At 45.5% G+C, this 13665-nt stretch overlaps 1 protein-coding gene across 3 annotated transcripts in view; it reads left to right on the top strand.

Annotated features, from left to right (window-relative positions):
* Positions 1 to 13665, top strand: part of RNF213 (ring finger protein 213) — a 57064-nt gene that overhangs the window by 25556 nt on the left and 17843 nt on the right. For all 3 annotated transcript variants that reach the window (XM_064522848.1, XM_026112962.2, XM_064522849.1), the window contains exons 28-43: positions 252 to 3845; positions 4916 to 5052; positions 5387 to 5482; positions 5945 to 6063; positions 6382 to 6504; positions 7324 to 7403; positions 8239 to 8386; positions 8820 to 8955; positions 9401 to 9589; positions 10035 to 10171; positions 10609 to 10763; positions 11133 to 11345; positions 11761 to 11939; positions 12768 to 12888; positions 13000 to 13100; positions 13369 to 13548. In XM_064522848.1, the coding sequence (XP_064378918.1) occupies positions 252 to 3845; positions 4916 to 5052; positions 5387 to 5482; positions 5945 to 6063; positions 6382 to 6504; positions 7324 to 7403; positions 8239 to 8386; positions 8820 to 8955; positions 9401 to 9589; positions 10035 to 10171; positions 10609 to 10763; positions 11133 to 11345; positions 11761 to 11939; positions 12768 to 12888; positions 13000 to 13100; positions 13369 to 13548 (5708 nt within the window). The remainder of the gene's footprint in view (positions 1 to 251; positions 3846 to 4915; positions 5053 to 5386; positions 5483 to 5944; positions 6064 to 6381; positions 6505 to 7323; positions 7404 to 8238; positions 8387 to 8819; positions 8956 to 9400; positions 9590 to 10034; positions 10172 to 10608; positions 10764 to 11132; positions 11346 to 11760; positions 11940 to 12767; positions 12889 to 12999; positions 13101 to 13368; positions 13549 to 13665) is intronic.

Genomic DNA, 13665 nt, shown 5'->3' with positions numbered 1-13665 from the left:
TTGCAGGAAGGAAATTGTAGGAGGAAAAGGGATTGATTGTTGTGATACACTTCTCATGTATCACCAAAAAAACAGAGGAGGGGAAAAAGTGACACAGTTGTATAGGCTGGCTGTTGCTATGCAGGTATGTCTGTGATCTTAGGCAGGAATGCTGGAAGAACAGATTAAATAAACTGTAGAAAATTAGAGCTACAGTTTAGGGCTACAGCTCTGATGTTTTTTTTTTTTGTTTGTTTTTCTCTTTACTCCAGATGTCACAGAGCCAAAAGTATAATTTCCTTGATGTGTTCCCTAAAGTAACATGCAAGTCTCCCAAGGAGGTACTAGAGATGGAGACACTCGGGAACCGGTCTGGGGATGTTTCAGACCCAGGAATGGACGAGGAGGAATTTTGCAGTGAGGCTTTCCAGAGACCTTTCCAGTATTTGAAAAGATTTGACCTTGGGTACAATCTGGATACATTCTTTTATGAAGCAGACTCTGTGGAAGGGAGCCCAGCAGAGTGCTTACAACAGTTCCTCCTGCACTGCGGGATCATAGATCCCTCCTGGTCCGAGCTGCGAAACTTTGCGTGGTTTCTGAATGTTCAGCTGAGAGACTGTGAAGCTTCCATCTTCTGCAATCCTGACTTTGTCCAGGACACTCTGCAGGGTTTCAAAAACTTTGTTGTTACCTTCATGATCTTAATGGCAAGGGATTTTGCAACACCATCCCTAAACATTTCTGATCAAAGTTCAGGGAGCCTATCTTCCGACATGCAGGACATTGCAGAAGATGATCTTCTTCCTTTCCACATTCGGAAAAAGTGGGAGTCTGAGCCTCATCCGTATTTGTTTTTCAATGAAGATCGTGTGTCCATGACGTTCATTGGTTTCCACTTCCAGCCCAATGGCAGTGGTGGTGTTGATGCCGTTAATCCTTTGAACGGCAACATTATCAAGAGAAATGTTATGACTTTACAGTTGTACAATGGCTTGTTACTCCAAAGAGTTCCCTTCAATATTCAGTTTGATCAGTTGCCCCGATATGAGAAGCTAGAGAGGCTTTGCATGGTTTTGGGAGTCCCCTGGGTAACAGACCCCGATGAAACGTATGAACTCACAACAGACAATGTGCTAAAGATCCTGGCTATTGAGATGCGATTCAGATGCAACATCCCAGTCATTATCATGGGAGAAACAGGCTGTGGGAAAACTAGACTTGTAAAATTTCTGTGCGAGTTGCGCAGAAGGTATGCAGAGGCAGAGAACATAAAGCTTGTAAAAGTTCATGGAGGTACTACTGCAGAGATGATTTATGCAAGGATCAAAGAAGCAGAAGCCATTGCTAAAATGAATAAGGAGCAGCACAGGTTGGACACAGTCCTGTTTTTTGATGAAGCCAACACAACAGAGGCTGTGAGCAGCATCAAAGAAGTTCTGTGTGACCGCACAGTGCAGGGGCAGCCTTTGGCCTCTTGCTCAGGCTTGCAGATCATAGCAGCCTGCAACCCCTATCGTAAGCACACACCAAAGATGATTCAACGCTTGGAATCCGCTGGGTTGGGCTACCGTGTAAAAGCAGATGAGACGAAGGACAAGCTTGGCTCCATTCCCCTGAGACAGCTTGTGTACCGGGTCCATGCACTCCCACCCAGTATGATTCCATTAGTGTGGGACTTTGGGCAGCTGAACGACTTAACTGAAAAAATGTACATACAGCAGATTGTACAGAGACTTACTGAACATGTCCCAATGAGCCAGGCTGAAGCAGAGATAATCACAGAAGTGCTTTTTGCTTCTCAGCAATACATGAGGCAGAGGGATGATGAATGCAGCTTTGTAAGCCTGCGGGATGTGGAGCGCTGCATGGAAGTTTTGAAGTGGTTTCACAAGCGCAGTAAGCTACTGCTGAAAGAGCTGGAGAAGTACCTTGCAGAGAAGGAAGCTCCAAAGAGCAATGTTGAGAGAAACAACGTTATCTGGTCCTTAGTTCTGGCAGTTGGGGTCTGCTATCATGCATCCTTGGAAAAGAAGGAGGCATACAGAAGGGCCATCAGCCAGGTCCTTCCAGAACCTTATGATACACAGAAAAAGATCTTGGAGGAAATCTGCCTGATGCAGGATTTATTCCTGAGTGGTGTGCACCTCCAAGACACCATAGCAAGAAACTTGGCCCTGAAGGAAAATGTCTTTATGATGGTGATTTGTATTGAGCTGAGAATCCCTCTTTTTCTTGTTGGGAAGCCTGGGAGCTCCAAATCCCTTGCTAAAACCATTGTGGCTGATGCTATGCAGGGCCAAGCTGCTCATTCAGATATGTTCAAGGAGCTGAAGCAAATTCATTTGGTGTCCTTTCAGTGCAGCCCTCTCTCCACTCCAGAGGGAATCATAGGCACTTTCAAACACTGTGCTCGATTCCAGGAGGGAAAGAACCTGGAGGAGTATGTCTCTGTGGTGGTTCTGGATGAGATTGGGCTGGCAGAAGACTCTCCCAAAATGCCCTTGAAAACTTTGCATCCACTTCTAGAAGATGGCTGCATAGATGATGTCCCTCTTCCTCACAAAAAGGTTGGCTTCATTGGGATTTCCAACTGGGCTTTAGACCCTGCTAAGATGAATCGAGGCATCTTTGTCTCCCGTGGTGACCCCAGCAAAGCAGAGCTCATAGAAAGTGCAAAGGGGATTTGTTTTTCAGCACGTGGGGCTTTGCAGAAGGTTGAACAGTACTTTCATCACTTTGCAGATGCATATGAAAACATTTGCAAAGCCCAAGACAGGGAGTTCTTTGGTCTGCGTGACTACTACAGCCTCATAAAGATGGTTTTTGCCTTGACTAAGACCACCAAAAGGGAGCCGACACCTCAAAACATAGCTGAGATTGTTCTTCGCAACTTTAGTGGTAAAGATGATGTCAATCCCTTGAAAATATTCACCTCACAGTTACCAGAGAAAAGTGAAATACTTGCTCACGATGTCAATAGCATTGAGCTGGTGCAACAAAACATTTATAGCAGTGGTCAGGACTGTGAATGCAGGTACCTGCTGGTGTTGACTGAAAATTATGCAGCACTGCAGATTCTCCAGCAGACTATTTTTACTGCTCGGCAACAACCAGAAATTATCTTTGGCTCTAGCTTCCCCAAGGACCAAGAGTACACCCAGATATGCAGGAACATCAACCGTGTGAAGGTCTGCATGGAAACTGGCCAAATGGTGGTGCTCCTCAACTTGCAGAACCTTTATGAAAGCCTCTACGATGCCCTCAATCAATATTATGTGTACCTCGCTGGCCAGAAGTATGTTGATTTGGGGCTGGGCACCCACCGGGTGAAGTGCCGGGTGCACCCCAAGTTCCGTTTGATAGTCATTGAGGAGAAAGACGTGGTGTATAAGCACTTCCCCATCCCACTGATTAACAGGCTGGAAAAGCACTACCTGGATATCAACACTGTCTTGAGCAAGGAGCAAAGAGAGACTGTGAAAGAGCTGAAAAAGTGGGTGCATGACTTCACTGCTGTCAATACGGAAGAGCACTTCATGAGCAAGCAGAAATACAGCCCTTCTGACGTGTTCGTGGGCTACCATTCTGATACCTGTGCCTCCCTTGTCCTGCAGACAGTGGAGAGGCTGAAACCAGTGTGTCCTGCTAGCGAACTCATGCCACGCGTGAAGAGAGGAGCGCAGCTGGCGCTGCTGAACTGTGCCACTCCCGATTCCGTGATCCGTCTGTGCAACGCTGTGGGTTTGTTTATGGCAGATTCTCTGGCGAATATATATTTCAAGGAGCAGCAACACACATCTTTTGCAGATTTCCTCCGAGCTCACATCCACAGTGGGTCTGGGTATCAAACCGTCTTTACAGAGGTAAACATCCTGCAGAGTCCTCTCTCAAAACACGTGACTTGCACTATGTTAATTCATACTGCTAGAGCAGCACTGTGGCTGCACCGAGGAGACTTGGTAGCAGCCTTGCCTTTACTCGGTGCCCCCACACCCAGAGGTGGGTGTTTCAGCAGCCGCGTTGCTGCATCTTGAGATATCTAATACCTTTGCTGTGTGTCAAGCAGTGTTTGATGCTTCCTGGGAACAGGTGGAGTTTTAAATGAAGTCAGGCAGCTACTTGCATCTCTTTACGTTGAAAGTACTTCTGTCTCTGCTTACACAGACAGCAAAACAGGCTACTGGTTGCAGAAAAATTGAATCCATAAACAGGGAGTAGAGCAGCACTCCAAAGGACAAAGGGTAGCAATTCTTGCCCCCAGACATATGAAGGACAGCGTAGTTTTCTATACAGGATGCTGCTTCTAGATTCAGTTGGCAGGAGTTCTGAATGTGATTTTGTGTGTGTGGTGGTGGTTTTTGTGGGTTTTTTCCTTTTTTTTTTTTTTTTTTTTTTTTTTTTTCCCCCTTGGTCTGCCTCTGATCATAAAGATACAAAAGACTTTGGCCACAGGGGCCCAGAGATCTCATGGGCCTTTAATGGGACAGTTCTGGTTTGTTCTTGTCTAATGCCAAACAGAAGAGCTTCAGCTGAGATTGGGTGGAGAATTTCTCCCTCTCCTGTCTCATGTAGAGACAGATGTACTCTCTCTTGGTGCTGGACTTGCTGCTCCCCGCAAGAGTGCTGCGGCGAAGGCAGCCGCATGGGGAAGGTGTGCTGCAGGGGCTTGCAGCACAGAGCACTTCCATTTCTGAGTAAAGTCTTGGCTGCCCTGGCTCGCGTATCCCACAGCCTGGCTACCCAGCAGTGGCCCTGGGCTGGTATGACAGCCCATGTTGACTGTTTGCCTACTGAGAGGCCAAATAAATAGCTTTTTGGGCGCAGTCCAGCTCTGCAGCAGGTTAGCAGTGTGTGGGAGCACAGACCAGCAAGTGTCTCTTGCCTGCCTGCTCTGTTCCTGAGCTAAGAACAAACCTGCATCTTGCACTCCCAGGTCACCACCTTCTCGCGGCTTCTCACCAGCGCTGACTCTACTTGCCTGGAGAGAGAAGTGCAGGGCAAAGCTCAAAGGCCTCAAATCCTGTCCCTGCAGCAGTTTGACACGGAGTACTCCTTCCTGAAAGGGATCCGGTGAGTCTGTTTCTCCCTTACCCTGCTCTGAATAGGCTGTCACCTTGGTGGAGGATGCGTTGGCAGAACACTGAGTAACACACAATGAAAAGGGAGGCAGGAGAGGCCATGCTGTGATGAGCTGTGCACTGGCTCAGTGCACACAGTGTCAACTCCATCAGGTTGAGGCTTGAGATTTGTTTTTAAAATTAAACCATCCCTACAGGTTAGGTGTGTTAAATGTCTCTGTCTGCCTGCAGTAAGTCAAAGCCAATGTGGAGTGACTACCTCTGCCATCTCTTACGTCTTGTTTTTACACTTTGTGACTTCTTTTAAATCCCCTTTTACTCTTTAGAGATTTCCTCGATGCCACGTCAGGAAATAAAATCCTTATTATTCAGACAGACTTTGAAGATGGCTCTCAAAATGCCCAGCTCATCGCTTCAGCCAAGTAAGTCAAGTGAGAAGTTTTTCCAACTAGTTGTTCTGCATGGTGAGTCCCCACCCTCATTTTGTTACTAGCATCATTTTCAGGTTTTCAGAATCAGGAATGTGTACTCTGCTGATGCTGTAGTTGAATGAAACTAGAAGCACGAATTCTTCTTTGAATGATATTAAAAAAAAACCCACATCAGAGCTGCGTCAAATTAACAGATAATCTCCTTTGTCTGAAGCGTGAGCTCTTGCTATTAACTCGATAAGTGCTGAAGAACTGAATAACGGAGGTATCTTTCAAGGCATAGCTAGAGGTGATGGCATCAGAAGAGCTTGCTAGGAGAAAGGAGTAAGGGGAGTGGAGTGACTTATGTCTCCACAGGGCAAGAAGAGCGTATCCTCTCTCTTACCAAGGAAAGATTTGTGGCTTTGACTTTTGTCTCATGGTCTGCCAAAGAGCATTTCCTCTTTGTTGTAGATACACTGTTGTTAATGAAATCAACAAGGTGGACTTGGGAGAAGTCTCTGTCTTTGTTTACTTCATTATGAAGCTTTCCCGGATGGAAGGAGGAACGTCCTACGTGGGATTCCATGGAGGTAGGTCTGGCCATCTGTGGCTCATCATTGTTCGTTTGGCTTCAGGCAAGATCTGCTTTCACCAGCAAGTTTTCTGCTGTCTGCATTGGGTTCTAAGAGCCTCAAAGCCCCTGTGGCCTGCATGATCTGTCAGTTGAGATAACATACATTAGCACATCCAGAGCAAATGTCTGTTCTCCATTTCTACAGCAAGAAGTGAGAATAAGCAAACTCTGAATGTCAACTGCCAGTTCATAAGTACTGGGAGATAATTCTTGGGAAGCTCTTCTAGAAGGGCACGCTGTAGACATGAGATGACTTTTTGTCCCCTCTCTTCAGGACTGTGGCAATCAGTGCATATAGATGATCTCCGTAGATCCAAGGACATGACCTCCGATATGACTGCCCTGAAGAACCTCACCATCAGCCAGATGTTCTGTGAGGATTCAGATAAAACAAAAGGTGAGCTAAATGCAGGTTATTGCCAGCTGGTAGTGTTGATACACCAGTGGAGGAAAAGGGGAGATAAAGAGCTATTCCAAATTTAGTACTAATAGAGCCAGTGCCTGGTACAATGATTCTAATGATTTCCCCTGCTCAGCTTCTAATCCTTGTAGGGGATGCCGTGTGGCTACAGATTTACATTTGTATTTAGTCTGTTACCTCTACTGCAAGTTTTGGTTCATTAATTAAATTAATTTGGTAGATTTCTCTTTTTCTTTTGACACAACTGTAGCGTTTGTGCTGCTGAACACACAAAGCACTCTGTCGCAGCACGGGAGGCAGCAGATGCTGCATAGCACGGCCCAGAACACAGCCGGTGTGAATGTGGCAGCTCAGAGATGTGCTTACACTGCATGTAGGGAGACTACCAGCAAGGTGTTACTCCAGAGAGTCTCTCAACTTGCATGAATATAGATCTATTCACCTAAACCTGGAGGAAGATTATAAAAGACTTTTTCTTTCCCCCTCAGTTTTTCCTAGTCTCTCCTCTTCTACCATACTGCCTTACAGGAGGCAGAATACAGCTATGAGGACTCTGTTAGAGCCTAGCCCATAAGCTCTGAGTGTCTCATTTCTTCCAGTTCTTGCTGCATGAAGCTCGGCAGCCTTGGCAGTGGTAACTGTGTTTAGAGAGCTGCATCTCAGCTAGCTGTGCAGGTGATAATGGATCTCTGACAGATGTTCTGCTGCTCTAGGATGCAGTCCCTAAATAAACTTTCATCTGATCGCAGCAGTAAATTGCTTCTTTCTAAAAAGAATTCTACACCTTGGTTGCAGCTCTTCCTGTGAATGGAGAAGGGCAGGAGAAAACAGAGATGGAGGTTGAAACACTACTGCCAGAAACAGAGAACTATGAAGTAAGTTCAGAAAACATTTGCTTGCTTCTCAGCTGTCAATATGGCTCCCTGCCCTTTGTCATCCAAAGGTGCAGTGTACCTTTTACATCCACATTCACTTGAAATCATCAGGAATATTATGTTAATGATGTTAATGATTAGACAAAAATTCCTCCCCATTATTCAGTCATAATGAGATTCACTAAAGAAGCAAACCATTCTAAGGACTCTCCAATTCCTTAGCCATTTCATATCCCTAATTTTGAGTCACTGCCATTGGTTTTAGAAAGCTTCAGTTGTCTGTGCACCTTGAAGCTGAGAGCTGTGATTCTCAACCTGCCGCTGCAGCTACTTGTGCTTGTCAGTCGAGGGGTGCGTCAGAAGCTGGAGTTGGCTGTGGACTTTGCTGTGCTGCAGCCACGTTGAGGCTGGCTAGTGCTGCCTGGCAGTGTGATGCTGCAGAATGCTCAGTACCAGAATGACTGCATGTGGTTTTGCCCCCCTTGTGCTTAAATATCTCCCAGCAAGGGGGTATATCCCCCAAGTCAGGTTTATCATTTCCACTTCTGTTTGAACTGCTGGGTTTTCTTCCCTATAGGAATCTTATCTTGCCTGCATACAAATGCTGTGTTGCAAGCCAATTTTAAGGGCCAACAGAAGTCATATCATTTACTTGGTAACAAAAGGAGAACTTAGATTTGCAGCTTGGGATGAGAGGAAAACTGGGAGATGGAAGAGAAGTGGCACAGGCCTTTTCTAGGAGAGCACTGTAACCGTTTTAAGAGGGATATGTGTTGTGGGGCAAGGTTGTACAACTGAAGAATAGTGAACTTGTTTTCATGCTGTCCCTGGGAAGGGTGAAATCCTGGACACCACTGCACTCCTGAGGAGCTGTGTGCAAAGTGCTGTGGGGATGCTACGGGACCAAAATGAAGACCTTAGTCGTAGCAGAAGGCGAATTGAGATTCTTCTTGGCGTTCTGTCCAAAGAGGATGACTTGAAAGGTATGTGCTCCCAAGCTGCAGCAGGTAGAGTCCCTGAGCATCTGGGAGACCAGCAAAACATGTAAGTTAGTCCACTGGTGCCCCAGAATATAAAAGAAGTCTCTGCTTTGTAGCTTAAGAGAGATCAGTGGCCCTTGCTATAGTGTCAACAAGGTGGCTGGCCCAGGTGAACGAGCTCCCAAGAGTGTGTGCCTGCACTCCAGTGAGAACTCGCTGGAGTCTGTCTTGAACCTGCCATTCTTTTGGGGGCTGTAGGGCTTTTCCTGGAATTTCCTGACATTCTGGGTCTTGACTCTGGCTGTGCTCTATCTGGTGGCTGATTTTCCCCTTTGATTATTGAAACAACTGTAAAATGCTGTGCTTCCTGTGATATTTGGGTTTTGATCCAAAGGCAGTTAAAAAAAGAAAATGCAAGGTCTGTGGTGTTTTCTAGCCTCTTTCCTGAAGATAACAAAGAGTCGCCTTTCCACCCTTTTGAAGAAGCAAGAAGAAAATTCTTTTCACCTAAAAAACTGGTTGCTTCGGGAGGCTTCCAACCTCAGTGCTCTTCAGGAGGCAGGCACCTTCAGGTGAGGACAACAGCAGTATCTCGTAACCTGCAAGGTTCCAAGAAAAGTCTGCCAATGGCAACTGCTCAGCAGAGACAGCAGTTTTCTGTAAACTGAGTATTTGCAGTTTCAGTGTCAAATCTGTGCTGGAAACTCTCTGACGGGAGTTTTGTCCTCTCCTGGCTCCAGAGGGAGTGTGACTTAGAGCTGAATGGACCGTTCTGGGACAGGAATGCATTACAGCAAAGGCACAAGTGACAGAAGGGTTGTGGTAGTGGTTGTTGTGGTGGTGTTTCTCTCTTTCACGCGCTCTCTTTTGTGCACACATGCTCGCTCTCTGAAGACAAGATTAGGATTCTTTATCACACGTGCATGTCAGCAGTTTCTCAAGAAAATCACCTCCTGACTTGCAGATATCATTGCTCACCTTCCCTCTGAGTTTCTTTATCTCTTTCTGCCCACAAAGGCACACCTTGTGGAAGCGAGTCCAGAACGTGATCACTCCATTCCTGGCTCTCCTGATAGCAATTGTAGACAGAGATGGCAATCTGGAGCTGTTGGTGAGGCCAGCAGCAGAGTGGGTGACAAGGCTGTGGATGTTCATCTTCAGGGATGCAAAACTTCTGACCATCCCTTACAGCGTGGGTAAGAACAGGTGAGCCGCTGCAGAGAGCCGCGGGAGGGCTTGGCTGGCAGCGGAGTCCCGGCCAGCAGTGGCTTTAAATCCATATGGGAGACTAACATGTTGGTTGGTTCCCTGTGCAACAAACAAGTGGGGCAGTTCTTAGTGACTTCAGAAGCCTTCTCTTTTTCTACCCAATCCTGTGTACTCCTGGGCTTCGCTGTCTGGGTATTGGCATGCTCGCACTTTTTACCCATCCCTTTTTACCCACGTGCCCTTCTATCACAGCCCTTTTGCTGGGGAATGCTTACTGAGTAAGTCCTAATGTTACATAATTGTCAGGAAAGGCTGTGTCAGTGAGTCTCAGTTCTTCCCTCATCCCCTTCTACAGCTAAATTCTTGGTTTCTGGTGCTTCCTGCCTCTGAATGCATTTCCCAGGTAAATGCCCAGAGCATTAATGACCTTTTAATCTCCTAGCTCTGAGACAGAGATAATTCTGGTGCAGAGCAACATGGTGTTTGCTGATGCTGGGAATGTGGTGCCCTTCAGCTGGAGGATAAAGGAGTACTTGGATGACATGTGGTTGGAAGCTCAATACATTCAAAGCACTGAAGGTGAGATAGTGGCTTGAATCCGTAAGGCAGAGCAGCTCCATCCTTCTGCCCTGTGAACTCCAGCTTGTCACTACCATGCCTCTACCTTCCTGCAGCCCTGGAGTCGCTTTCAGTTCCTCTGTGCTTGTATGACCCAGCAGTTTTGTGCACCTAACTTTTCCTTGTGCTTCTGAATATTAGCACTTCTCTTATATTCTGTGCCCTTAGATTGAAAATACTGTGGAATTATCAAGAGTTAGCAAGAAGGTGAAATCCAGTAAATACTAGACTGGTTCCTAGGCTGAGAAGGCCTGGCCTCAAATCCCCTGTTAGTGCTCTGCATGAGGTAGTGTTACATGCATCAGTTATTAACTTGGTATGGTCTGTTTAGGATAGAAGCTGTGCTAAACCCATCATTCTCCTAATATTCAGCTTTTCTCTGTATCCTCGTTTTCCAGACAAAGGCGAGAAGTTTGTGAATATCTTCCAGAGAACTCCACTGGGAAAATTTATCTCTGGTCTGACTGAGGAAGAAAGGAACATGCTCTTCCAGTCCTATATCACAGACTTCATTGTCTTGACCGTTGGTGTGTCCTCTCCAGAAGAGCTACAGGTCAGTGTCTGGAACAAGAATCAAGAACCCTTTGGACAGGGAGAGCATGATGCCTGTGAACATGCACTTCTGTATCAATCTCACCATCTTGTCAGTTAAATTCTCCCTCTCAGAGACAGGCTAACAGCAAGCTAGCCGCAAAGCAAGTGCATTTGACATGGAATGGCTGCTGAAATTGCTGAGCTTACTCAAAAAAGCACTTCCACAGGAGCACCTATAAAAACTGCCACATTATTTAAGGCTATCTTCTTTGTAAAGTACTGATTCCCTTATTTCAGAGGCTTTTATCAGTCTTTTTGATACAAAATGACTTAAGTATTTTTTTTTTGTTCTGATTTTATTTAACTTTGTTTTCTTCTAAACTTTCAGTGTCTGCAAATTGCCTTCTTATCCTGCATAGAGGAGTGGAAGGCAACATCTTCCAGAAGAGAGGAGACAGTGCCATCCTTGCCCTGGGCTCACCTTGGATACAATCAGTTCAAGAGCCGTCTGCAGAACTTTTCTAGGATCCTGGCTGTACATCCCACTGTGGTGGACCACCTTGTTGACCAGGAAGGATATGGAATACCACATTCAGAGATGGTAGAGTAGCTATCAGACATTTTCTGATCCTCAATCCTAGTAGAGAAAGCGCTTTATCTTCCCTGATTTAGCTAGTGTTCAATCTCCTTCTGATTTCAGCAGCATTAAAGAGTGGGAAGCACAAGCCCAGTCAGGATCCCTAGTATTACGGATAGTCCGCCATATTATCACTCTTGGAAACCCGTCCAGCTGTACTAGCAGTATTATAATAGTTTGAACTGCTTTCACATGATTTAATAGAATGTGCTAATGATCTGAGTCATGAGCATGCAAATTCCAGAGCTTAAGAAAATCAAATAAAACATTATTCAGTACAACACCTGCTCTAGCAAACCAAACTAAGAGCCCAAGGTTCATAAATAATTCTAAAATGCAGCTGCAATGTTATACTCATACTCTGTGTATGCACGCCTAGGTTTTAGATGTGTTAGCTGCAATGGTGTGTGCTGAAAAGTTGGAGAATCAAGTACAGACATCCAACCTGGAGAAGTGGCTGCAGGAAGTGAAGAATCTTCATATGCCCATCGAATTTCTTTGTAAAGAGGATTTACAGAGGAGTGGAAGTCGGTGCCATCAGCTGCTAAAGGAGCTGAAGTATGTACCATGAATCTGCTAACAATCTTAATCTTATGCCTTGCTGTTAAGAAGAATATCAGTACAGACTGAAAGCTGCTCTGGTGCTGCTGTTCTCAGACTTAAGATTTCACAAACTCTTCCAGGTTACTGCTAGGCTGAATTACATATCAAACACCAAGAACCAGTTTTGGTTGGTTGGTTGTTTTTTTTTCTTCTCAGCTTATGTGGATTTTTCTCCCCCAAGTCTAGCTATGTTACCCAGTTTATTCCAGCTGGATTCAGGGCTTACTTAAAACTCCCATTAGGGTGTTGTTTATCAGCATGGTCTCCCCACTTCACCCCCTGTGCGTAAAGACTGACAGATGAAGACCTTTGCTGTATCGAAGATAGAGTCTTGTCTCTTGGATGGCAAGCCCAGGGAGCTACCTCAGTTTCTCACACACCCTGTTTAGTTTAACGTAATAGCAAAGAAAACTTTAGTTAATGGTGACTTTTATTTTGTTTTTAATTACTTCCTATGATACAAGAATTAGAGTTGTGAGAAGGTCTTTTCAGTGATCTTAATTCTGTTGTACCACTGTCTACAGACTAGACTCCTGTGCCATGAGCTAACTGTGTTAGGTACTGTATTAACACATGACAAAACACCAGGTTCTGCTTCAGGGCCTGATAACCAAAGGAAAAAAAAAAGAAATTATGTGAGAGGTGCAAGAAGGCTGTACTGGTGAGCCTGAAAGGCAGTGAGATCTTTAGACTGACCTGATACTGCACTTCCCTTCCCCCTCATGCATTATCAGCTCACAACTCATAGTTACACTTCTTGTCATTACGCTTTCCTTCCCACAGAGTCTGTTGGAACCGGGTGTTCTCTATGTCTCTGTTTGTGCAACATGTGCTGTTTGGTATCAACTCTCTGATGCCAGGATTTGAGAACCTACTGAAAAGATACACTTTGCTTCTTGCCAAGGTAAGCCAAGATGTTATTTCACCTCTTCCCCTGTTTCCTTTTGCTGATCGTGTGAATTTTTGTCTGGAGTAGCAGAGCTGAGTCATTTAACTTTGTCCTTTTTCTCTGCAGTGTTTTCAGCAGGATTCAGACATGAAGAATCATACAACTTTTATTGCAGTGATGAAAGTACTGTGCCAGTGTAAAGAGGAAGTCAGCAGCAGGCTCTGCAGGTACCTTCACCGAGACAAGTTGTAGGTTCTGATAGCAATATTGCCTATGTTGCCTCCATGTTTTTGGCATAGGGCAGTGTTGCATTCAGCATACTGAAAGCCAGATGAAGAGCAGTAACTTGCATTTTATTCCCTTCCCTGAAGCTGAGTAGTTAGCCAGCAAATCTGACGTTATCTCCTCTTAGTCTAGTTGCAGATGAACATGTTTAAAGGCTTTTAGTAAGACAATATTGAAACAATTGTGTTCATTGCTGTTCCTGAATTACAGATATGGTGTGAAGCCATGTCCAATCTGCCTGGGAGAGCCCAAGGATCCAGTATGCCTTCCGTGCTACCATGTGTTCTGTCTGAAGTGCATCCGAACATGGCTAATACCAGCACAGATGCATTGTCCAGTCTGTAAAGTTGCCATTGAGGATGCTGAGTTAACTGTCTCCGCGGAGCTCAGGTATTCCATCCCATCCAAGGGGGAAGTGTTGCACTGGTGGACAATGGGGCTGGTTGTGTTAGGAAATTCTGACTTGCTCCTCTGAAGTTGCCAACACAAGCAGAACAGGTGGAAGAA

The sequence above is a fragment of the Dromaius novaehollandiae genome, chromosome 18 (assembly GCF_036370855.1).
Source record: "Dromaius novaehollandiae isolate bDroNov1 chromosome 18, bDroNov1.hap1, whole genome shotgun sequence".
NCBI classification, from domain to species: Eukaryota; Metazoa; Chordata; class Aves; order Casuariiformes; family Dromaiidae; genus Dromaius; species Dromaius novaehollandiae.
This window is presented reverse-complemented; position numbering and strand designations above follow the sequence as displayed.